Here is a 27,444-nt window from a genome sequence, read left to right as displayed (position 1 = left end):
GAGATAAGTAAATGTCAAGCTCTCGGGTATTTCCGTCGGCGCCATTTAAATGAACTGAGTGCGGACTGTATATGCTCAGCCAGCGCTCTATTCACTGCGGGTGGGAAGAGTGACCACACAGTGCCAGGCAGAGGGGGACATGGGACCCCCATTCTCAGGATCAGTGAGAGTCAGCAGTGAGGCCCCCACTGATCAGCACGTTATTCCCTATCCTGCGGATAGGAGATAACTTGTAATTCTGCTACAACCCCTTTAATGTTATACCTGACTGAACATTGTATATAGAGTATATTGAATACTAAATCATTTTCCCATCATGGCCGTTTTTGGCCCTTTTTGAAGATATTTGTGCACATTAGACAGTCATTTCTGTGAAATAAAATAAGTTTATTGATTTTTGTGCTTATACAACGTGAGCTACAAAATACAATGACAAAAATTACGAAGGGGAACAGGATACAAAACGGTGACCATTATAACTTATTAAACAGTGATTGCGTGATATCATGGCTACCTCTAGTGTGCCAAGCAGGAATAGCACTATGCCCTTGTTTACAGTACATTATTCTACAGGACTATCCAGTGACACATTCCATTATCTGCTGCCCTGAAAATGTGGCTCTGTCCCCAACGCTATTACTGAAGGGCTGGTGGCGCCATCTGTGCAAGTGTGGATGACATGGCCGCGGTCCTGAGTGCTGGAATGAAGATTTCCTGGTAAGTGTGCGGATGGGATTAGTTTGGGGTCTTATTTTTCTCACTTAGTATTTTCAAGATCTCTGCTTTATGACAGTGAATGGATATAATTTATGTTCAGAGATCCAGTCTCTGCCAGCATGAATGGGCGGTGACACGATTTCCTGCGATACTTCCGCAGTGCTCACAGTGTGGAGTATTGCGGGACGGATGGCTTCCGTTGACTGCAATGCAAGCCGTCTGCGCGATTTTTCGGGATGAATACGGCATGCTGCGATTCTCCCCCGCAAGTGAAAAATCGCAGTTGATTTCCGCTCATGGGCAGGGAAGAATCTGTTAACATAGCATGTCTATGGACAGCTATTTCTGCGGGAGTTGTGGCGGGTGTCTGACCGCGAATCCCGCAGTGATTACCCGTCCGTGGACATTCGACCTTATAGAGGAATTTATCAAAGCTCTTGCATGAAATTTCTGCCCCCCAAAATTTTTGCAATATGCCTTTTTGTGCACAAAAATTTGAGACTTTCAGTTTTATGCTTGTGCCCTCCGTGGCCCAACAGATAACCAATAAGGTATGCCAGAAATTGGCGGAAATATGATGCAAATCTATGACTACTCATAGCTGGCATAGTTGTGGTCTCCATGCCAGCGCATTAGCATAAATAAAGGGAAAACGGGGAGGGCATCGAGGGAAGAATCAGTATGCTGGTGGCCATATAGAGAGATTTTGTACTCCAAGAAACCCCTTTGATGTAGGTTTCTCCCTATGAGCTAATGATACTGGTATTATGCATCACCTACACCTAGTATCAAACCAAACTACAACCCAGTGTGTCACTAGCAATAATAAAGTCTAGAAAAGCACCCACTTGGTGTAAAAATAATCATTTTTACATACATATAGTTATGGCTGTTTTACTCTCTTTACACAGAATACCGTGAATTCTATTTTGACAAGATCTTACACCCACAGACAGGGGGCGCAATTTCCACAGTAAAGGGCAGGTACCAAACTACTAACTGACTAGCACTCTATACTTTTTTGCATTTGTGCACATAATAACCGGTGATGTAGCCAATAATAAAGATAATCCAGAACACGGCAAGTCCTGCCACCACCTTCATGGCGATCCCAATCTTCCCTGTACATAGCAGATTGTTCACTCTGGGAAAACAAATGAACATATTATATTATTAAAGTCTTTTGGTAACTCAAGCTTATGGAGGTTCGAAACCTCCCGTGGAGCAGAAGAGTGTTATGGATAAAGTTATGGTGTCCACCATTTGGAAATATGGAAATATCCATGTGTATAGCCCCATAGGTTATAACGGAGCCATGTGCTGTTCATGGAATTACACACACAGCACACATCCCCCAAATACACTAGAGTGCTGAAGGCCTATATCTGAAAAACTGAGTCAGACTGGTTGCTAGGGACAAGCTGCCTGACAACCACATAGAAAAGCTTGGAGATAATAGGCTGTGTATGCATAGCAACCAGTCTGTCTCAAATGACTCAATTATCCATCTCAAAACTGGATGGGCACAAGGTTGACAGCAGATACAGTAATTGGAAAGCAAGTTTACTATCAGATTTACATTAACTTTAAAGGGGTGTTCTGATCTCTGTTTTTCATAGCTGAGATGGTAAACCTCTGCCATGTTCACCGGCCACCTGGCCTGAGCGCACGGAAAGACTGAAGTAAAAGGGAGCTATAGAGACAGCGAAGCACAGCATGCCATACTGTTTCCATAAATCTCAGGGCCATATTTGCCACTAGGCACTGGAGGGCAAGTGCCTAGGGCGTCTAGCCACAAGGGGCAGCCTTAAGAGCAGGGAGAATTATTTTCTTTATCTCTTCAATTTCCCCTGCTCGAACCTCTGCCTCCTGGAGCCTCTCCTATTCCTCAGCTACAGCAGGTTGCCGGCCGCTTCTTTACAGGATATGAATACTCCATGGTGGTATATGTATATATCTTCATGGAGAGAGGAGGGCAATACCTATCGATCCCGCCTCTGTCCCTGAATACTCACAGATCGACTATTCCGAGCTCCTCGCCACTACCAATTTGTCATAGATGAGCATTGATCGATTACTCTAGCGGGATTGCAATCTTGGAGTCATTAGAATACAAGCTGATTCATACCCAGCTTTGCTGGACTTCTGCACACATGCAAAGTAAAAGCTCAAATCACCACCTGGTCCGTTCTAACACATTCCAGTGCTCTACAATGCCGCGCACATACATATGCTGCCACCACCAGCTTGTTACAATATCACCGGTAAGCTGGAACCTGGACTATGAATTATGAACATAATGTATGGAGTTATGATTCATTTTAAAAAGGACAAGGCTTCACTAATAAATTGCAGATTTATTCTAGAAAAAGACTAGCAGTGCAAAATATATGTGTGTAGTATATGGGAATACCGTATTAATACACAACAAGACAGTATTTTAAAATAAACAGGGAGAAATGAAAAGAAAGCTACCAGATTTTGGGATACACGGCCAAAAGGGTCTGATTAGTGGAGTTCCTAGAAACAAAATGGGACAGTCCATATGCCGCAGCATATCTCCCCAGCCCCCTCTGAGGTCATACAGAGAAGGGAGGGTTGGATTCATATGAGCTCTAAAAAATCATTATTCCCCATTTCAGTCATATCTCCGTACTAGGTCCTCCGATGGGGAAGATATGCCAGCCATATTTCTATTCATGATTTTATCTACTAATTAATATCAAGCATGACACATAAATTATAACCAGGTCTGGGGATATGTAGTTTAAGGGGGTTTTGGGGCCCGTACTAAAATGTGTGTGGGTTCGTTTCATTCAACTAGGCCGCCAAATTCTGAAAATATATTTCATATTAGGCTCGGACCCTCACACAACTAATAATTCTTATTAAAAGATTTTCCCTAATCTGAATTTTCGGCTCCAGTGTGTCTACAAGCAGCCCTCTGCTAGGTAAACATTAACAAGTGCATGGTCATACAATGCAGCATCTTCATGCTAATGCTACCTAAACAAATAGAGGTGAGAGAAAAAAAGAAAGGGGGGTTATTTACATCACGGCACAGCTCTTGTCCATGGAAGGTGAGACATAGCCTGTTTTAAATTTCAACAGGCAGGGGAAAACTAAGAAACTCTATAACTGCATTCCAACTATTTCAGGTCGGCATGAGATTATACAGTGTATAAAAAAATGGGTGCTGAATAAAGGTCTAAGGCCTGACACACAGAACAAAAGGGCTGACGGCCTAATAGTTTCTATATCTTCTATATGAATGTGTGTAAATGTATGCCTGCATGTGCTCCTGTGTAGGTATATGAAATGTATGTATGGTTTGTAAGGGCAAATACACATGGGCAAGTTTTTTACCTCTTATACGGCCGCGATAATCATGGCTGTATAACGAGACAAAACGCAACCACTGATTTAAATGGTTGCGTTTTCACTATTGGGATTTCCCGTCCGTGAATACTACGGCCAAGAAAAGATAGGACATGCCCTATCTTCTCCGCATGTAGTGAATGCATTGTGCATGGAAGATCGGGCAACACCTATCTTCCCGCGTCTTTTTTTATACTCCTGCGCTCTGGTGCAGAGTTTGAAAACCTGGTGAAGGGGAAGAAATTCCCCTCATTCAGGTAGTTGTACCTATGGCAGTGTGTTTTTGCCCTAAGTCGGGAGGTATCATCTCTCCTTAAGGGGAGCACCTAGGAGGAGACTTATAAGGCCATGCAAGGTCCTCTGGGAAAAATATGCAAATTGAGAAGATAGAACAATACCCATTGCCCTAAATAAAACTGCCTATGTTTGTATATGTAACCTTATGTCCATGTGAGATAATATTGTTCTCAGTGGTTGCTTGAAAAAATGAGTGATGTCATCACTTGCTTGTTCACTCTTGTGCAGCCTGCTTAGCCAGGCAGATACATTGTTGGCTCGTTTAAACGACAATCGTTCAGTCTTTTACATTTGCTGTATGGCCACCTGCAGACGGCCGGGTCGGGTCTCACTGCAAGAATTCTCGCAGCGGGATGCAGACCCGTGCCCCTGCACAGCCCTGCGGCTCACCCGCTCCCAGCGTCTCCTCTCTGTATGCCAGCTGCCGCCCAGCCAGTGCATGCACAGAGAGGAGCCGGCCCATCCCCACTGACATTTCTGTGCGGGCCTCTGCCAGACCCGCACAGAAATAGGACATGCTGCGATTTGTTTTCCGCGTGTGTTTTCACACGAACAAATCACAGCCGTCTGCCTTGGTTTGCGTTATCTAATGCAGTCCTATGGCAGCGGGCACGGGCGGAAAATCTGCGGGAAATCCCACCGTGGAATTTTCCCCTGTGTGCAGGAGGCCTTTAACCCTTTGCAATCCTCTTTTGAATTCAGGGTTTTTCTAGGGGGCTTTCTCTTTCTGCCATTATACAATGGCACCATCTGCTGGCTAGAGCCAGTACTGCAGTATGCGACATGCTGGAGAGGCTCACCGACAACAGAGCAGCCAGTAATATACAGTCAGAATACCCTGCCGGATGTCATGCGACATCGAAGCTGTACAGCCTTCAATCAGAATGTCTTCAGACGTCAGACAGTGGATTGGAAAGGGTTAAGTGACTGAAAACGACTGAACGAATCGCTGTATAAACTAAATGATAAGTAAACGAGCCAGCGATGATTTTTATGTGTGTATAAAATGAACAATGAGCGAAAAGTGAAAGATTCATTTATCCTTCAGTCATTGACTCATGCTTAGGCCGAATGATCATTCACTGTCGCTTGTTTGAATGTTTCTTTTGAGAAATAATCGTTCTGTATAAAATTGATATGGGTACCTTCTAGAGATGAGCGAGCGTACTCGGAAAAGCACTACTCGCTCGAGTAATTTGCTTTATCCGAGTATCTCCCTGCTCGTCCCTGAAGATTCGGGTGCCGCTGCGGCTGACAGGTGAGTCGCAGCGGGGAGCAGGGGAGAGCGGGCGGGAGAGAGGGAGAGAAAGATCTCCCCTCCGTTCCTCCCCGCTCTCCCCTGCAGCTCCCCGCTCCGTGCCGGCACCCGAATCTTCAGGGACGAGCACAGCGATACTCGGATAAAGCAAATTACTCAAGCGAGTAGTGCTTTTCCGAGTACGCTCGCTCATCTCTAGTACCTTCGCATCTAGCTGAAGTGGAAATTCTGCTGCGGTAGATCCACAGGAGACTGCACCCCATCAATTGACAGTGTAAAATCTGCTGCAAAAAGGGATGCGTATGGAAACACTGCCCATACACAATGTATTGCATGTGGATAGCATATCATAGGCAGCCTATACAATTGTATAGGGCTCACGCTGCGTGCGTACACAGAGAAATAGAGCATGCTGCAATTTATTTCTCTTGCGTACCGATATGCAGTGTCTACATGCTGGTGTGCATGGATCAGTGAAAGTTTATAGGCTTTCATTGAATCCATTCACCCCGTATCGTGCGGCCGTGCAACATATGCGTGATACGCAGTGAAAACACAGTTGTGGACATGAGCCCTAACAGTAAGAAATGTGCAGCAAAAGCCATATGCCCAAGGCCAGCTTCATATGGGCGAGAAATCACACAATATTTGTGTGTCCCGGGATGCACAAATCTCGCACAAATATGAACCCCATTCTTTGGAATGGAGTCATCACATGAGCGATGTTTACCTGCATGGCACCGCGTTGTACCTGAACATGTACCTGTTTCTCTAGGGTAGATATAGATCATAGAGTCTAGAGGACTACCGTAAATAGATAGCAGGAGGTCCCTGGAGTTCCCACTCGTGTGTCTTGGTTTTCGGCCAGTCCTACGCTCTACCTGTACTGAAGTAAGAGAGGAGGGCACACGCAGCTATTGCTGGAGCTCGCGGATATTGTGGCGGCACTCGGCATGAGGATTGCTATTTATGAAAGACTCATACAAAGACTCTATTAAACAAATAGCGCGACTGCACTCAGAATCCTGGAGCACCAAAAAGTACCTCACAGGAAAGAACTGTGCTCTGCAGACCGTACAAGCTGCGGCCGGAATCAGCCTTGTTGCTGCTAATAGCCCCTGTTCCCGTTTACGGACAACCACAAAGACGGCAGCCAACACTCCGCTCTCTATACATGTACATACAACGCATGAAAGGACTTGCCTGTTCATTATTTGCGAGTGATGTGCGGTTGGACCGGCCAGAAAGTTACACTTGTTAATAAACCAGTCAAGAATGTCTGATGACTATTCCTATGCAGAGAACATCCAGCCCGCGCCCTCCCATGATGTCACGGGCACAGATTAGGGACACTAGTCCCAACATACCAACACGCCAGTTTCCCCATTTCCATTCACTTCCATTTTGGCAAGCCTGAATCCGTTTCTGTTTGTTTCCGGCATTTTGCCCTAGTAAAATGGTGTAGTTGATTGCACTATTCTGTCCGGCCAAAATGCCGGAAACAAACTAAAATCTGCCAAAATGAAACAGAAATGAGAGTCTATGGAACCGTCCAAGGAGGCCGCACCCATCAAGATGTCAATGTAGCCTTACATGCAGATTTCTAACGTATTTTGGTGCGGTTTCACTTCAGATTTCATCCTCTAATAAATAAAATAAATAAATAAATCTTAGTATTTGTATAGCGCCAACTTATTCCGCAGCGCTTGAATATATATAATCTGAAAGGTGAAATCCACGTAAAAATCTGCAGCATAAATTGACATTCTGTTGATTTAATATCTGTGCCGCAGGTCAATGTACACTGCAGATTTTACCCGCAGCGTGTGGATGAGTTTCTTGAAATCGTACCTATATTGCTTCTACTGTAAGGCTGGGTTCACACAGGGCGGAATCCCACTGAAAATCTCGCAGTTTTGCTGCAGCGAAAAACCGCAAGATTTCCGCTGGGAAAACGCAGCTTCAAATCCCAGGGCACTCTCTATGGGAGCGCTGACTGCAATGTAAAAAAAATATATAGACATGATGCGGCTGGGGAAACCGCACCACTTCTGCCGTGTTTGCCGCGACGGATTGGCTGTCCTGTGTGGACGAGATTTTTGACAAATCTCGTCCCCATGGCTGGCTAACCCTAAGGCCTTAGTCACACGGGCATTTTGTCGCGCGATTTGCGGATCGCATGACGGATGTGCATCCGCAAATCGCGTGACCGGGGCCAAAAAAATAGGCCGAAAAATCTGCTCCTAGCCACGTTTCATTAGAAACGGGCCGGAGCTGTCCAGTGCATTGAATTCAATGGAGCCAGCAATACAGCCAAGATATAGTATATATACAGTATCGAGATATAATTTACAACAGGAAAGGGGATGCAGCTGTATGTCTACTACTTGCTGCCTTTGATAGATCCATATTATTTTACAATTGTGGTGGATACATCTATTCCTGCTTTAGGCCGAATGCACACATCCGGGTCAGATTCCGTATGCGGGATCCCGCAGTGGAAACCAACCCGCTGCCCGGCCAGCAACCCCTGTGGCCTTAGGCGAATGTAAACTCAGTTCTGGAACTTTGTCTATGCAATAAACTTGGTTCTGTTATTGTATTTATGTAGTAAGCTCTATTCTGAGGGCTCAGTAGGGCTCAATCACACGGGCGCCGATGTGCCCGTGTTACTGCACAAAGAAGACGGACGCACTGCAGGTGCGGACGACTCTTCGCACCGCCGGAAGAAAGAACACAAGACCGGCAATGGAGCCGGTCATGTGTTCTTTCTGCGGGGGTGCGGAGAGTCATCCGCAGCTACTGTGCGGCCGTCTTATCGTGCAGTAACACGGGCACATCGGCGCCCGTGTGACTGAGCCCTGGCACTGCATCTACACAGGCCGCCTGCAGACGAGCGGGTCGGATCCGGCAGCGAGAATTCTCGCCGCGGGACCCGACCCAAGAGCCTGCAGGGACGAGCGCGTACTCACCCGCGCCTGGCGGCCCCGGCTCTTTCATGTGCCGGCTGCCGCGCAGCCGGCGCATGCGCAGACCGGAGCCGGCGGCCGGGTGAGTGCGAGCCCCGCACAAAAATAGGACATGCCGCGGTTTGTTTGCCGCGCGAGATTTCGCGCGACCAAACCGCGGCCGTCTGCATAGGAGTGCGTATTGTAATGCACTCCTATGCAAACTTTCAGTGGCGGAAATCCCGCGGGAAATACCGCCGAGGGATTTCCGCCCGTGTGCAGGCGGCCTAAGCTTGGTTCTATGTAATAAGCTAGTTTCTGGTATCATATGCATGTGCTAAGCTTATTTCTGTTCTCTCTATATAGTAATCTTGTTTCTGTTATCATTGTCAATGTAGTACGCTTAGTTCTGGCACCATATCTGTGCAGTAAGCTTGATTCTGTTATTATTATTTATGTAGCAAGCTTGATTCTGCTACCATAGCTATGTACTTAGCTTGATTCTGGCACTATATCTATTTAGTAACTTTGATTCTAGCACTCTGTCTATGTAGTAGGCTTGGTTCTGGTAACATATCTATGTAGTAGGCTCTGTACTGTTTCTGTATCCATGTAGCAAACTTGGTTCTATTACCATTTCTATGTAGTAAAGTTTGTTCTGTTATTATATCTATATAGTAATTTTGGCTTAATTGCTAAATGTGTATTCCTGTCCTGAGACCTCTGGCAGTGACTTAATTCCTTCTCTTTAATGAAAAGCCACGCACAGTCACCGAGCATGCATGAATGTTGGGAAGTTGGGAGATATAGTGGTCATCCTAACGAGTGCTTGGCTCTGACAGATATGTAAAGTATATGGGCAGCAGATGTAACCTGACTCACCTATAAGGGTTGTGAGCTCTAAAAGTGCCTGGGGCAGCATGAACTCTAAATATGGTCCTGATAACTCTGAGTTACGGAAACAGCATAGCGCGCTGTACTATACGGTTTACCATAGCTCCCATTCACTTCAGTTAGAGCTACATATGGAAACAGCACTCAACTCATTCAACAGATGGTCAGCAGGTTTTCCCATCTCGGCCATGAAAACCTGATAAGTTTATACCCCTTTAATGAGGCTGAGTCGCAATGCCAGACACATACCAGTGATGAGAATGGCGCTGTTTCTTGAAGAAAGCAGCCTTGTTTTTCAGATGTCCTACAACCCTTTTACAGCACGTCCACAGGGGATGCTAATGCTGTGGATTTTCTGAGCAGATCTGTCCACAGAAAATACAGACATGTGGATGAGATCTGAATAGAGATGAGCGAGCATACTCGCTAAGGACAATTGCTCGATCGAGCATTGTCCTTAGCGAGTATCTCTCCGCGTGGCAGTGAAGGTTTGGCTGCCGGCGCGGGTGACAGGTGAGTTGCGGCCATGAGTGGGGGGGGGGGAGAGAGGGAGAGAGAGATCTCCCCTCAGTTCCTCCTTGCTCTCCCCCGCTGCTTCCCACCTGCCGCCGGCAGCCGAATCTTTGCTCCCGAGTGGGCAGGTACTCGCTAAGGGCAATGCTCGATCGAGCAATTGCCCTTAGCGAGTATGCTCGCTCATCTCTAGATCTGAACCAAAATCACATGGTTCAGAATTTTGCACACAGAAATCAGTAACATGTCAATTACGGTTGTGGATTTTCACTGTGGATTTCACCCCTTTCTGTGCAATCCACTGAAACACCTCTGCAACATCTACATGTTAGACATACAGATTTTACTGGAGATTTGGGGTGACCCGACGCTGGACTTAGGGCAAATTTCTATGCTACATGGGGACTTGGCCTTACACTATGTGTGCTGGAAGCAGATAGCTATCATTGTAGTAGTTACATAGTAACACAGTCTGTTAGGCTGAAGGGAAACAATGTCCATCTAATTCAGCCTGTCCCCCCCCCCCCACCCCCACCCCTTTCCTTTGTTGATCCAGAGGAAGGAAAAGAAAAAAACAATGAAGCAGAAGCCAATTTAGCCTATTTGGGTTACAGTGGGTATGACTAGGCAGTGGCAATTTTGGAACCATGTATGTATCAAATGTTTTGTGGAATTATGAAGATCTCAAAGGCTTAGGAAAGGGGTAAACCAGGGTCACATCTCATATTTATATGCTTTTCAAGAAATAGTGTCATGGAGAAACCTTAGCTTTGGATTCACACAGTTCACATACTTGGAAATAAGACCCTTTAGGAAATATATTTGCAAGGAGCAGCTTGGACATGGCCTGATTTTACTCACCTCCTCAAGGTGGATACTTCTGTGTTAGACACGTTCACACTGACTTCATCTTGGTTTCTGTCATTCCACCGACTATATTGGACCCCAGGCGTTTCCTGTGACTGCATCCTCTAACAGCCGAGTTGCAACTGAAAAAGAAACGCCCCCAATAAATGCAATTTATAATAATGTGAAATGCTGAATTATAGTTCAACCTTTGCTTCCAGTCGTTGCAAAAACCTCAAAATGAGATTGTGTTTGTTTATTTTCCCAAGTGCTGTATTTGAATACGGGCATTGGATGTGGAAATGCCCTTTAACGCTATATAAGAACATATCAGAAAGGTCTACATATCACAGAAGCCCTACTTTTATAAACTAGACCTCCGTCTGTTTCCCTCTCATTGAGGAGACACTTCTCCCTATTGTTGTAACCTCCGTTTATAATATCCTGTATTGTCGGACATTCTCCCTCTTTATACACTATAAACATTCACAAACAATAAGATCAGGCCTAGAAGGTGACACGTAGGATAGGCAGAGCTAGTGTCGTCAGGGAAGGAATGGGTAGATTATTAAAATGGTTCGGAGTTCAAAGATTTACAGCGCTTATAGTAAAGTTCAAATCTCCTCCTCTGCTGTGGGGGCAGAACACAAACAAATACACCAGTTATGCCAGAACACATATACGGACACCCGTGTGCATACATATACAGTACCAGTCAAAAGTTTGGACACCGTTTTGAAGACATAGAAGCTATGAAGGAACACGTGAAACTAAGTTGTAAACAAAAAAGTGTTACACATACCACAATATGTCTTATAGTTTAGATTAGCTTTGCACACTCTTGGCTTTCTCTCAATCAGCTTCTTGAGGTAGTCATCTGGAATGGTTTTCATTTAATAGATATGCCTCGTCAATAGTTAAAGGAGATGTCCCGCGCCGAAACGGGTTTTTTTTTTTTTTAAACCCCCCCCCCGTTCGGCGCGAGACAACCCCGATGCAGGGGTTAAAAAAACCACCCGCACAGCGCTTACCTGAATCCCGGCGGTCCGGTGACTTCAATACTTACCGCTGAAGATGGCCGCCGGGATCTTCTACCTTCGTGGACCGCAGCTCTTCTGTGCGGTCCACTGCCGATTCCAGCCTCCTGATTGGCTGGAATCGGCACGTGACGGGGCGGAGCTACACGGAGCTACACGGAGCCCCATAGAGAACAGCAGAAGACCCGGACTGCGCAAGCGCGGCTAATTTGGCCATCGGAGGCCAAAAATTAGTCGGCACCATGGAGACGAGGACGCTAGCAACGGAGCAGGTAAGTAAAAAACTTTTTATAACTTCTGTATGGCTCATAATTAATGCACAATGTACATTACAAAGTGCATTAATATGGCCATACAGAAGTGTATAGACCCACTTGCTGCCTCGGGACAACCCCTTTAAAGGGGTATTCTGAGCTTTTTTAGCTGACAACCTCACCCCTGGATACGTCATTAGTAGTTGATGGACGGGGGTCTGCCGCAGCAGGCCAGACATCCTCATCAGTGATCAGAGGAAGAAGTTGGAGCACTGACTTTACTACCACTAAAATCAATGAGAGCATTGTGCTGCCCTTACACTTCCTGCCCAGGACCATGGTCAGGACGTCACGTCCTGAGCAGGAAGTGTAAGAGCAGGTGCTCCCTTTGATTTCAATGGGAGTGAAGGCAGCTCTCCGATTTCCTCCTCGGACGACTGATGATGACGTCTGGCCTGCTCCCAGTACAGGGGGCCAGAGGATTAGCTGATGGACTGGGGGACCCCCATCCATTAATTGCTGATGACCTGTCCAGAGGATAGGTCATCAGTTAAAAAAGCCGGGAATACGACTTTAAAGGGGTTGTCCCGAGGCAGCAAGTGGGTCTATACACTTCTGTATGGCCATATTAATGCACTTTGTAATGTACATTGTGCATTAATTATGAGCCATACAGAAGTTATAAAAAGTTTTTTACTTACCTGCTCCGTTGCTAGCGTCCTCGTCTCCATGGTGCCGACTAATTTTTGGCCTCCGATGGCCAAATTAGCCGCGCTTGCGCAGTCCGGGTCTTCTGCTGTTCTCTATGGGGCTCCGTGTAGCTCCGTGTAGCTCCGCCCCGTCACGTGCCGATTCCAGCCAATCAGGAGGCTGGAATCGGCAGTGGACCGCACAGAAGAGCTGCGGTCCACGAAGGTAGAAGATCCCGGCGGCCATCTTCAGCGGTAAGTATTGAAGTCACCGGACCGCCGGGATTCAGGTAAGCGCTGTGCGGGTGGTTTTTTTAACCCCTGCATCGGGGTTGTCTCGCGCCGAACGGGGGGGGGGGGTTTAAAAAAAAAAAAAACCCGTTTCGGCGCGGGACATCTCCTTTAATTTGTAGAATTTATTGCCTTCTTAATGTTTTTGAAACCATAAGTGTTGTTGTGCAGATGTAAGGTTGGTACACAGTTCCATACAGTGTTTAGCCCTATTCAACTACTGTTCTAATCCACATTATGGCAAGAATTATTCAACTAAGAGAAACTACAATCCATCATTACTTTAAGGCATGAAGGTCAATCAGTCTAGAAGATTTCAAGAACTTTGAAGGTATCCTCAAGTGCAGTCAAGAAAACCATCAAACGCTATAATGAAACTGGCTCTCATGAGGATCACCCAAGAAAAAGTAGAAGGAAGACCAAGAATTACTTCTATTGCAGGGGATAAATTTACTAGTGTTACCAGCATAAGAAACTGTGAATTAACAGCACCACAGATTAGAGTCTCTTTGCTCTACCTCGCCCCTCTCCATTGACATAACACAGCGGCTGTTCAGTACTGAACAGCCACTGTGTTAAGTGAATGGAGAGGGGTGGGGGAGAGCAAGGAGCGAGATCTCCTCCAGCTGCCCCACTGCGAGCCAACACTACTCGCTCCTGAGTAACAGCACGTGAGCGAGTACATGTGGGGACTAGTGTCGGGCATAACTTCAACAACTCTTTTAAGACTGTGTAAATTGTTAATTATGGGTGTTAGTGGTGTATATGGCCCAAATCACTGCAAATATCCATACTTTTAAAACATAATCTTTAATAAATATGCATTAAAACCAAGCCCCTCAGTTCAATATAGATAATAACAAATTCTCATAGATATTCAAACAATAGGCAGTAATTTTTGCCCCATAAATTAAATCTCAGATATTAAAAACGATGGCTTTATAATGTCAGCATCAATACAGCATAATAAGGTACACATTAGTTTCAATGCATTTTTATTAAAGGTTGCGTTTTAATACAGTATTTAATACGGATATTGTTATTGCTGTGATTTTGATTAAAGGGGTTTTCCCACCACCTAAAATTGATTCACAGCCACTTTGTACTTTCTGGTGTCTGCTGACCAGGACATGTGACTGCTGCAGCCAACGCTGTAGGAAGCAATTTTAAGTAATGGGAAAACCCCTTTAAGTTATTTCTGTGGGTTATCAGTTTTTGTGACTTGTTTAGTGTGTATGGCCATCTTGAAGAGGGGTGCTGGATCGGCTGGCTGTTGCATCCGCAGCTTTCCTAAATGACAAAGAATCTCTAAAGAAAGATTGAGGCCTAATGTTCATGAGCGGATTTGATTTGCAGAATCCACGTATCACACCCGCGCAGATGATCCGCAGTTCAAGCCGCCCATTGGGAAGCATGGGCATTTACAACTCAATTAAAGAAATGCAGATTTGATTTGCGGATCTTTGGATACAGAAATCAAATCACAGCATGCTCCATTTCAGTGCCGTTCCGCATGGACGGCTTCTATTGAAGTCAATGGAAGCAGTTCGATCCACGGCCTCTCCACAACTGACATTGCGTACAAGCCGCGGATTCCACGTGAAAGCAGGAGTTAAAAAAACCAAACTCTACAGCCCATGTGCACTGGCGCTTCTGCACACATCCGCAGTAGAGAAAAAAGAAGACCCCGATGGGTAAGCAGGGTCCTCGACCACGGACAGGGTCGGATTCCGCTGTGGGCTCCCACATGCGGAATCCGACCCGCCCATGGAGATGAAGCCTAAGGTGAGTGGTGGGTTGTGGGAGTGTGCAGGGGGGCGGGGGAGAAAGAGAGATATCTCCCCCCTCCCCCGTTCCCCCCTGCTCTCCACCACCACCCCCCAGGCACCCGAATCTTTTCTGACGAGCAGGCAGGTACTCGAAAAGGATGATACTCGCTCGAGTATTGTCCCTTAATGAGTATGCTCGCTCATCTCTAAAAATCATTCATCTAATTGCCACCCTGATCCCCCCTGCTCCCAGCAATTCCTAGAGTTATAATATAGACTCCCCATTTCCTTCCATATGTGCAGTTCTCAGTAGAGGTCAGTTGACCACCCTACTATGTATCTGTGAATGGCCAGCAAGTCCTACTCCATCCCGCACTGTATGCACTGTATCTATACACTGCCTGAGGCTTCCTCACTCTCTCATTCAGCCTAGTAAAGTTTGATAAAAGTTTCCCCCAGTACAGATAACTTGTTCTGCTCCTTCTGCATTAGAGCGAGACGTCTTTCTAGAACAGATGACGTTCCTTCACATTCTGTACGCTTGTAGAAGACAATTACATGACATTTACTAACTCACCTCCCTGTTCCTTGGAAGATAACTGTATCTCTTAGCAGGCGTGGAGAGGGCTGTGTCACTTCAGTAATGTGGGTCAAAATCACAGGGCTGCAATACACATGTCAGGACTCCATGCACTGCTCAGCTGACTGGAGTTAGTTCCTTTCTGGAAGGAATCCAAATTCTTTCTTTGAAAAGAGAGGAAAAAAATGAGACTTCACTGTTTAAGCCAATAGTAAACCTAGGAGCAACAGCGGAGGAGTTGTGTAAGAATGGGAAGATATTCAAAGGAGGGGGAAGTTGAATATGTGGCTCAGGAGGAGGGATAGAGAAATGTTTACTGCACTACTAAGCTCTGCATGAAAGATGCATTATTTGTATTTTGCCAACATATTCCACAGCGTCATGCATTCAGTTTACGGTGGTTTCACAGGGCTTTGCAGCAGTCAAAAACAGAAGAGGATTCAACAGGAACGGGACATACACTCTCCTACCAAAAGCAATTGGACACCTGAGCAATCAAAAGTAGTATTTATTTACTGGGGCCTCCTTTGGCCCTCATGACATCAGATATTCTCCATGGCATACTTTCTACTAGTGTATGATACACTTCAGCTGGCAATTCCCTCCATTCATCCTGCAGACATCTGACGAGTTTTCCCAAAGAAGATGCATCAGCATGTCTACAATGGTGCAAGGGGCATCATCATTGGAAAGTTGAGCAATGGAAGAACATTCTATGGAGTGACAAATCATGCTACTCCATCCTCAAATCACATGGACATACCTGGGTGTGGAGGGCGCCTGGGAAACACCTTTTGCCTCAAAAGTTATATAGGGCGGGGGTTTCTTTATGGTTTGTGGATGTTTTATGTGGCATGGTCTCAATCTGTTGGTTGTAGTGGCAAGAACCAAGAACAGCATGATGTACGTTGACATTCTAGACTATAACAAGACAACGCGCCTTGTCACAAATCAAAAGCTGTTTTACATTGGTTTGAGGATATGGATGTTCCACAATTGAACCAGATGCATAAAGTGCCAAACTGAATTCCCCTGAACATCTTTGGGATGAACTGTAACATTGGGCCAGGAAATATGAACAATGTTCATCTTCTTTGAGAGAAATCTACAGGCGTTTGCAGGATGAATGGAAGGAAATACTAGCTGAACTATATCAGACGTTAGTAGAAAGTAGAGAATCGGAGAGCATCCAATGTCATTAGGGCCAAGGGTGGCCTCACTAAGTAGTAAAATACGTAAATAAATAATACTTTTGATTCTTGCTCAGGTGTCCAATTACATTTGGTAGAATGTTGTATAAGGGAAGAACTTATACTTCTTACTGCTAGATCCACTCCTGACTTTGGCTAAAAAAAAAACATTACAAAAAGTGTGTGTACAACCCTCTCAGGCTTCCTTCAGAGATAATCTTTTTTCTGGTGCTTTTGAGGCAAAAAAAAAAGTTGCAGGCATTTTTTCGACTGATGCCTGCGTTTGTTAGTGGTGTATTGTCTAACACATGCATTTTTCTGTGGAATTTTTTCCCTATGGAGGCACCTATGGAAAAATGCCAAATATCATACTCAGAGCGTATGGTGAATTGCAAAAAACACCAGCACCCCCCGCAAAAAACAAACAAACAAACAAAACATCAAAATTGAGTAAAATGCCACTACAAAAAATGTAAAGTTTTTAGAGTGTTTCATAATTTATTACTGACTTTCAGCAAACATATGCACCGAATGTTTTTTGTCTAACTGCCACTGCATCTAAATGCTTCACACCATGCATCGTCTGATTGCAAATACAATATACATTTTCAGTTATCCTTTTAAACCTTGCCACAAGCAGGGCTTAATAGGAGGAAATCTATGGCAGCCTTGGGAGCTTCACAAGGCACAGGCTTCCATGGCAACAGAATGCTTCCTTGGGATCTCATCACAGAGGGCCATTTGGAAGATGAAGGTAGCTCCCTCCCAGTGTCAGGCCATTTAAATACCACTGTCAGTATTGACAGGAGCACCTAAATGGCTAAATAGTCAGGCCTTAAGTTATCTTCATTATTTTCATCATTGTCAGTAGCACATCACCCGTTTCCATGGGGAGATGTGCTGCTCACAACGATTTAACTTGCAACACAAAAGATCTGATCAGCTGACAAAAGAGCAATTGCTCATTTATTGGCTGATTGCTGCCCTGTTTACAAGGGTAATGGTTGGGTAAACAAATGTTCAGACAAATTAGCATTCATCAACCTTGGTCCGTGTAGAAGACCTTTAGTTCAAGCAAAATTTGAAGAAAGCTATAAATTTTGGATTGCCAAAATGAAAGAACCAAAAACGTTTAAGTGGTGCTGGCAGCTGAAAGGGGCTTGGTTCCCAAGAGGTTATACAATTCATACTTTTTTGGACATCTTGGGCTCCTATGCTAGGAACGAGCGCCAAGTGACATTTTTTTCAAGTTGAACTGGGTTTGTTCAGCTCAATTTCAATAGAGCAAGCAGCAGTATTATGTGTGCCCAAATGATCATTAGTATGATCATTCCTATTCATATCTCAGAATTACTGGTGGATTGGTACAATTACTGCTTACTGGAGGGTCATAAATTAGGTGATCTAAGACCACCTTCACACGGCACTTATTGGCTGCGGGCAGGACCGTATTCGCTGCTGGTCCAGTGCCTAGGGCGTACAATTCAACAGGCATATTCAGGGGAATTGTTTTATAACCATCTAACTTCTGGGATGCCAATCACTGCCTCCTGCAGGATAGTGGGGTGAGGGAGTTGGGGTCGGTCAGCACCAGTGCTAGACAAGTTGGGAGACAAGACTCCCTCACCTCTAATGGTCGGAAGGAACGCTACAATGATTGGTGGAGCAAGAGTTAGTCTACTGCTCCACCAATCAGACATACAGAAGCCTGACACATGGCAACTCCGCAGGGGAAGCCTGTGGCTGAGAGATGGCAGAGCATCAGCACCTTCACCTTGCTGTTCACAGCTCTCCAGATGAGTTTGTGGTGAGATGCAAGTGTCCTGTGCTGAGCGGAGTCCGCAGCGGATGGGGACCTAACGCTCCAGTAGCAAAGGGAGACAAAGAACCAGGGGGTCCAGCATGTTGAATCATTACAAGCCCACAGCACTTAGCAAGGACACATAACAATTAGTCACCATCTATACTAATTATAATAACAATTAAAAAACTAAATTATATATATATATATATATATATATATATATATATATATATAGGAAGTGTTTGCATGTTTCTATTTGTAAAGTGTGTGTATTATACAGTAAAAGACCTGAGCTATAGAGTATAGGCACCAAACTTTGTACTTGTACTGTGTCTACATATTAAGCTCAGTACTGATACCGTAACTGTGTAGTAAGTTTGGCTCTGCTACGAGCGTATTTGCATGGGCAATTTTTGTGCAAGCAATATGCAGCGAATAGAACGTGTTGGTTTCAATGGGTTAATTCCAACTGTTCTCTTTTGCGTGCACATTTAGCTCACACGAAAAATCTGCGACATGCTATTTTTGTGCGCATTTGCTCGCTAAAGGTCTCCACAGGAGTCTATGGGAGTGCGCAAAACACTGCACATACCCGCAAAACCAGCGCCTCATAGGGCTAATTAGACTTTCAAATCAGGGTGGATTTGATTACCCCACCTGTGTGAATGAGTGGTGCCTGTGTAAATACACTCAGAATCTGTGCAAACACAGGTGCAAAAAACACTCCTTCAGGCTGGATTCACACGAACGTATATCGGCTCGGTTTTCACGCCGAGCCGATATACGTTGTCCTCGTGTGCAGGGGGGGAGGGAGGATGGAACAGCCAGGAGCAGGAACTGAGCTCCCGCCCCCTCTCTGCCTCCTTTCCGCCCCTCTGCACTGTTTGCAATGGGGAGAGGCGGGACAGGGGCGGGGGTAAATAGCAGAACTTAGCCCCGCCCCCGCTCCACCTCCTTTAATTGCAAATAGTGCAGAGGGGCGGAGAGGGGGTGGAAAGGAGGCAGAGAGGGGGCGGGAGCTCAGTTCCTGCTCCTGGCTCTTCCATCCCCCCCCCCCCTCCAGATGAGGACGACGTATATCGGCTCGGCGTGAAAACTGAGCCGATATACGTTCGTGTGAATGCACCCTCACTGCGCAAGTACGTTGTGCAGAAACAAGCATTTTTGCGTTTACGCTTGTGTGCGGTCGCCCTTACATACCTGGACTCCGCAGGTTATCTACTCTTAGCCAATAAGCTTAGCTCAAAGGGTGATTCCCTTCAGGGTTTATTCATACAAACACTTGCACAGCGTATTGCGCACACAAAATTTGCTAGTGGAACACACAGTGAATAGAACATATTGATTTCAATGGGTTAATTCACATGAGCGTATTTTGCATGCACATTTCGTTTGCGCAAAAAATATGCAGCATGTTCTATTTTCGTGCATTGCATATATTAAACTAATTAACTTAATTGCCCATTATAACCCTTGGGAGCATGCTTATATGTATTGTTGTGCATGTAAATACACAGGAAATGCAGTAAAACACGCATAGGCACGCAAAAACGTAACACCAGTCATGCAAATATGCAGCGCAAATGCCCTTACGCCCTTGTGATGCCGGCCTTAAAGTCAATTATGTCGTTGCCCAGGAAGCATACATCATACCCCATTCAAGTCACTGACACGTGCACAATTTCTATTGCAGCTGCATCCATTGTGTAGCTACTGGAAGAACTACAGAATCAACAGCAGATCGTCACATAATGATTTATAGACCCTTTTTGGTGTATATATATTTTTATTAGAGATTTTGCACTTAATATTTAACAAACTTAAAGATGGGGATACAGTAGCCTCAGAGTTATTTAACCATTATAACTAGCGATATAGATAAATGAATAAACATATAGACCCTTTTTAAAAGGACTCTATGTAACTTTGTTTGCCAGTGCTTCATTCATCCCAGATTCCCTAGTAGATACTCTATCACTGGCTTTCCATATTCTGGGTCCACGTATTGCTACTCTCTTGGACACAGGTACGCTTGTGGGTCCATTTAATGATTAAACACCTCTCAAGCTCCAACATAACCTGTAACTCATTGCACCTGCTCTTCTACACATTCATGTAACATTAACAGCTAGTCAGATGACTGTAACAAAGTACACAGCACTGGCCTATGAGTTGCGGCCCATCCTTAAAGGGGTATTCCAATTTCAGGGCCTTACCCTGTCGCAATGGACTTGCTGTGCTCGCTGCCACATGCAGAGGTGGCCCGGGTGTATGGAAACAGTCCACTACCCTGTGTTATACTGTTTCCAGAGCTCTCATAGAAGTGAATGAAAGTTAAGTAAAGATCTTAGCACAGCATAACTTGTGAGATATGGAAAGAGCATAGCTCGCTCTGGGGGCCTGGACGTGGTGGCCAGCTTGGTGAGGACAGTTAACCTGTTTATCTTCACCTGCGGCAGACTTAACTAGAAGTGAGGCTACCATGGGGCTTGGCTGTATGAAGATTATGATGACCTGTTGCTTACTGCATAGATAGCATGATGGAACCACAATTACTACACCAGAATGAAGCTTAATATGTAGATATGAGAACAGAAGCAAGCTTAGTACATACAGTACCAGAATCAAGCTTACTACATAAATACGGTAACAGAAACAAGGTCACTAAATCCTTTTTGCACACATAATGTGCAGTGCTAACAGCCCATTGATTTACATTTAGCCATTCAGACTTGTGTATTACGCAGTATGTTCTATTTTGGTGCGTAATATGCAACCATTATCATAGTCTGGTGTATAAAATATGCAGTAAATACACGTTACATGCTTATTTGCTGTGTACTGAATGTAAAGAAGTATGTGTATAATATGCAGGCTTAATAGGCTCAGCTGAGTGAGCCCATACATACATAGCATAGACTTCACATATAAACACAGAGGCATACTTCTACACGCACGCTTATATAACCTTGACCTTAGCTTCAAACTTTTTGTTACCAATAGAAGCAGATTGGCAGAAATATAGTCTGTAGGGCTTATTGAGACGACCGTGCCGGCCGATATATGGCATCTCTGTCTGCAGGGGGAGGAGGCTGGAAGACCTGGGAGCAGTGCTCTGAGCTCCCGCCCCCTCTCTGCCTCATCTCCACCCCCCTGCACTATTTTCAATGAGGAGAGGCGGGATGGGGGCAGAGCTAATTCCTGAAACTTAGCTCCACCCCGTCCCACCTCCTCTCATTGCAAATAGTCGAAGAGGGGGTGAAGTGAAGGCAGAGAGGGGGCGGGAACTCAGAGCACTGCTCCTGGCTCTTCCAGCTCCCCCCCTGCAGAGAGAGACGCTGTATATCGGCCAGCGTGAATTTCCGGCCAATAAACGGTCGTCTGAATGCGCCCCAAGTCTAAGGCCCCCCTCACACAAGCCACTTTTTACAGCAATTAGCACGGCATCCTGAGCACTGCGCTAACCACGGTACAACGCTGCCATTGATTTCAATGGGGCTTCGCAGACGTAAGCTCGAACGTGACATTTCTAACACCACAATTTTTGAGCGCTGTCTGTTATATTTTTTTGCATTTTTTAACGCACCTCATCACCCATCACAATGATACGGTGCGTTAAAAAGTGCTGTCAAGCATGCGTTCTAAAACGCTGCTAGAAATTGTGGTAAAAATGCCACGATTTTGGGTGGAGTTTACTGAACGCATGTGTGTGAGTGGCCTTAGAAGATACCACAACTCTCAAATATTTAAAAAACCTAGACTATTTGTAATTTCGTATGTTCCAATAAATAGTCCACCGGCAACGGATCTAAATGAAAAATTACAGATTTCCTACAGTTAATAGTGAGATCTGACATCTTACCAAATATATCAAAAATGGACATAATAGGACTCATTGATCTCCTCACATTCCCCGCACAAACAGATCATTTGCATATAGTGAGAGATGTTCCTCAAATTCTCCATACTGCAATCCAACTATATTGGGTGATTGCCATATCAAACCAGTCAGGGGTTCCACCATTGGGAGATCTATTCTAGAAAGTGTTTCTTGTGAACCGGAATAACAAGACAGACATCTAGATTTCTCAACCTCCACAGATCGCATAACCCTAATTCTATTAATTAACGTGCAAAAGTAGTTGGGGGAAGGAGAAGCCACTATAGGACCTTTATTAAATATAGCCAAACAAGCATCCGGACAATTATTAAAATCAACCACAATTAATGTAGGAACAGCAGGGGGTACAGATGCAAATTCCATCACCTTCTTAATACATTCGCTGGAATACGGAGGGGAGAAATATATTGCCATTAAAAAATATTTATTCTCAAAGCAGAGACCGGCTCGATGCTTCACATTTGGTGGGAATGCCCCATGGTCGCACCCATCTGGCACCAAATGAAAGACCTGTACGAGAGTACGTGCAGGGAGACTCTGGATTTGACACCGGAGCTGGTGCTTTTGTCGATCGCCCCCAACACCCTGTCCCTCAAAAAAGGCCTCTTAAAGTTCTTCCTTTTGGCAACCCGTCTGACAATCCCCAGGTTCTGGAAGCAGGACAGGGAGATTCCCAGACACGCGTGGGTGGGGGCAATGGACGAAATAGCCCGGATGGAGAGACTGAGGCTAACCGATGACCCCCAGGGATACGATAATTTCTATAAGACCTGGGCAATGTGGATAGATATTCGGGAGACACCCTCATTCACCAGATGGCTACAAACAGGTTCTTGCACATAAAACCAAACGATCAAGGCTGGCCTCTATACCACTGAACCCAATGCCTGGACCCCCCCCCCCCCTCTTTCCGCTCCTTCCTCCCCCCCTGGTCCCAAACCCCTGTCTTGTCATATGTTACTGTTTGCGAGATGACAAATTTCAAGCAAAACGCATCTCTGTTTGAATGGGAATTTATTGCAATAATATTCATGGAGCCATGAGTGCTCTGCTCATGTTCAATATTATTTACGCGTTAATGTAACTGTTTTGCCTTAATGTTAAAATTCAATAAAAATTTATTGAACAAAAAAAATATTTATTCTGTGCAATAATACATTTAAGACAAATGAATCTCCCCATAGAATCTATAAAAGATGACTCACACTTAGGGTTCTTTAACACGAGCGTATATTGGCCTGCAGTTTTCACAGTCGGCTGGTATGCAATACGATCTGATGCATTGGATTCCATGTGATTCTAATGCATCAGATCACATGGCCATATTCCCACGATGTAAATGCGCCCGGTGAGCCAATATAGCACCAGGCGCTTTTACGTTGGGCCCAAAAGATAGTCCTGGAACTGTCTTTCGGGCCGGAACACGTCGGCCACTGCATGGGCTCCTATGGGAGCCAATGAGAGCAGCCGGAGAAGGGAGGGAGTTTAGCAGCATGATTGCTAAACTCCCTCCCCCTTCTCTCATGCCCTCAAGCTGATTGCAATGGAAGGGTGCGGGATGGGAGCAGAGATAAGTGCCACCCTGACCCGTCTCCTCTAGTTGCTGGCTGTGGAGAAGGGGCGGGGAGAGGGTAGAAGCTTAGCTCCGCTTCCATCCAGCCCCTCCCGTGGCAAGCACCCCAAGGGAAGGAAAGAGGAGGTGAGCCGATGAGGGAAGGGAGGATGCAACGGCATGGCTGACTTAGCGTATATGTGCCAGGGCCTATGCCGGCTGAACAGGCGCACAAACATTAGATTTGTGTGCCCGTTTACAAGTTTTTACTCCTCAGATCGTTCTGTATATCGGCCGGCCATGAAAACAGCGGCCGTTATACGCTCATGTGAAAGAGCCCTTAGGGCTTTTACCCACTAGCATTTTTTTTTATCGCTGCGATATCGCTGCGTTATTTTTATTGGTACTTTCTAATGTTAAAATCGCATCGCACAAAAATCGCAAAAGCACAAACTTGCGATTTTTGAGCGATGCGATTTTAACATTAGAGAGTCCCATTGAAAAAAACGCAGCGATATCGCAGTGTTAAAAAAACCCTAGTGGGTAAAAGCCCTAAGGGCTCTTTCACATGCGTGCGAAAATCATGCAGGTATTGTGAGTTGCCAGATGCACAAATCACGCACAAATATGAACATATAGCGATATTCTATCGTTCTGCGTGCTCTCGCATCGTAGCGCCCATTGTTTTCAATGAGGCCAGCAGCAGCATTGCAGTTTTTAGGCACCTTAGAGGATTGACAAGTGTTTCCCAAAGTTTTCAATGGGAAACCTCGCATCACACTTGCGTGCACATCACATGGCATGCGATTTGTTTTACACATGGGCGATGCATTCCAAGTCAGCAATGGCGCAGATCCAGGGCAGCAGGGGGTCACTCAGGAGGCGCAACCCTAAACATGTACTTCAGGGGCTGGCCTGGGGGCTACATGCCCCTTGGCCCAGCATACCTCTGGCTGTTTTGCACGTTTCTGCTTTACCTTGGGGGGTTTTGACATCATAATAAATTGGACTAAAAATGTGATTTGCTTACTTCCACAATTGTGAGACAATTTACGAAAACTAGTATTCTTACACTATTTCTTTGTGTTATAGCAGGGGTATCAAACTCACATTCACGGAGGGCACATCAGCATTATGGGGCAGTTTATAAGGGCTCATTTACACAGGCGTAGTTCACGCTCCATATTATGCATGTATTTTGTACACGCATAATACGGACAGCTTAACTCCTATTGATTTGCATTGGGTTATTCAGACAAGCATTTTCATACGTGTATTTTACATGTGTGAAAAAAAATTATAGCATGTCCTATTTTGGTCCATATTATGTACCGAGAATACCCATTAAAGTCAATGGGATAGTGTAAATACACAGCGAATATGCATAATGCATGCATATTTACTGCAAATATAGGGAGCTCTATGTACTACGATGGGGTTTCTCCTCTTTAGCATGGAGGTTCTTACCTTAGAGAGTGGCTAGGGTGCCCAGGTAGGGCTGGCAGAGCTGTGCCACCACCTTCTGTGGAGGTGTGCGCCGAAGCTCAGAATCCAAGCTGGCACCTGCTCCCTGTGCGGACATCACTCTGTTGGCGAAGTGCTAGCTGCGTCCTCTGGTCCTTCTGCAGCCAGACCTCGTCGAGCGTCACGTAAAATCACGTTGTGGGCCCGAATTAGTCCACAGACCTTGAGCTTCACACGTGTGTTATAGGATCACCAGGAACATTGTATTTCTGTGGCCTTATCACATGTGTGAATTTGGTCAGTGACAAACTGACTGATTTCACTGCGAGTGTATATATATATTTAACATCAGTTTTTGTGTTAATGTGCAAGTGTCATTCAAGTGCAATCTTTTTTTCATGCGCATTAAAAAAAACGGAAGATTACCCAATTGATGTAATTTAAAACTTTCATTGAAGTCAATGCTTATGTGAAAAAATGGAATGCACTCACATGCCATGCAAGCACATTCGTTTCCTTTTTTTAACACACCCATTGACTTCAATGGATAATTCTGGTATGCTGTGAGTATTTTACGTGACCGTGGTAAAAAAAAAAATAATTCGCACATATGAATATACCCATTGGCTTTAATGGCTCTGAGATCTGTCAGTTTCAAACTCAGTCATCTGAATAAACCCTTAGGCTAGATTCACATGGGCTTTAGCGATTTTACGTTCGCCCGCCGGCGACGTAAACACGCGTGAATGGGCATACAAATCTAATGTTTGTGCACCCCTTCAGATGGCCCTGGCCCGGCGCATATACACTGAGGCAGCAATGCCTTAGCGTACATGCCCCCTGTCTCCCTCTCGCCATCTTTCGGCAGGGGAAGGAGGTGGGATGGGGTGGGAGCTAGTGTGCTGAGCTCCTGCCCCTTATCGCACCCAGCAATAGTAGGGGATGGGGATTGATCTTAGCCCCACCCCCTCCCATTGCAAACAGCTGGCAAGTGGCGGAGAGAAGCAGAGAAGGGGGTGTGAGTTTAGCAGTCACACTGCTAAACTCCCACCCACCTCCCTTCTCCGGCAACTATCATAGGCTCCCATAGGAGTCTATGCAGCCGCCACCAGCATAAAAGCACCCGGCCGGGTGCTTTTACGCTGCAGAAATACACCCATGTGCACTAATGCATTGTAAACCAATGAATCAGAGGGGCAGCGTATATCAGCCGGGAGTGAAAGCATGGCCGATATACGCTCGTGTGAATCCAGTCTTAAAGAGGTTTTGGCACTAAAGAAATGTATCCCCCATCCATAAGCCAAGGAGTAAATGCCTGATTGCTGCGGTCTAACAGCTGGGACCCTTCAAGATCCCACGTACTGTGCAACCTGAGTATCCTATGCATCTAATATAGCAGTGCACATGCACCAGGTTTGGTGTTTTCCCATAGACTTCTATGTAGGAAAAGAAAATGCTTGCAAAAAACGCATAGAATTTGTGGCAAGCCACAAAAAATGTCTATGTAGGAAGCTTACAGTAGATTTCACTATCCAGGCAAACCAAACCATTAGGATATTTCATAAGTTATAGGGACATGTCCGAAGTTTTGATTGCTTGGGGTTGGGGGGCTGAGACCCCCACAAATCGCTACAACAAAACAGCTGAAGGATTCATCCAAGCTTTGTCACTGCTTGCTGGTTGAAAATGGACTGAAAAGAAAGTCTATGGCCCCATCTCCAACTAACAAGCAGTGACAGCACTAGTTCACGCGACCAACTGGGGTCTCAGCAGCTGGACCCCCAGCAATCAAAACTTTTGACATGTCTCCTATGGACAAGGGTGGCACAGTGTTTGGAAGAAAGCAGGCCATGTTTTTTTTAACCCTGGACATCCCCTGTATTTAGCTTCTCGTGAGGGGCTCAGATTTCGGAATTTCCAGGCTCTAGGGACGGCTCACAATATTGGTTTCCACCTTCTGCACAGCTGTTTTTGGCATATATTCTGGTGGAAATTCTCACCAACAGGCTGTGGCACCTGAGTAATGATTCCACTCATTTTCCATGCAGCAATGACGTATGAG

At 45.3% G+C, this 27,444-nt stretch overlaps 1 protein-coding gene across 1 annotated transcript; it reads right to left on the bottom strand.

Moving 5' to 3' along the window:
- Window positions 1-366: 366 nt before the first annotated feature.
- Window positions 367-15,622, bottom strand: SMIM1 (small integral membrane protein 1 (Vel blood group)). Its single transcript, XM_066607289.1, has 3 exons — window positions 15,469-15,622; window positions 10,867-10,994; window positions 367-1,861 (listed from the first exon to the last, which is right to left on the bottom strand). Exons 2-3 carry the CDS (start codon window positions 10,971-10,973, stop codon window positions 1,729-1,731), a joined length of 240 nt encoding a protein of 79 aa, XP_066463386.1. The 5' UTR covers window positions 10,974-10,994; window positions 15,469-15,622; the 3' UTR covers window positions 367-1,728.
- Window positions 15,623-27,444: the final 11,822 nt, after the last annotated feature.

This window comes from Eleutherodactylus coqui, chromosome 6 (assembly GCF_035609145.1).
Source record: "Eleutherodactylus coqui strain aEleCoq1 chromosome 6, aEleCoq1.hap1, whole genome shotgun sequence".
NCBI lineage: Eukaryota > Metazoa > Chordata > Amphibia > Anura > Eleutherodactylidae > Eleutherodactylus > Eleutherodactylus coqui.
Note: the sequence above shows the minus strand (reverse complement) of the source record. Positions and strands in the feature narration are given on the sequence as shown.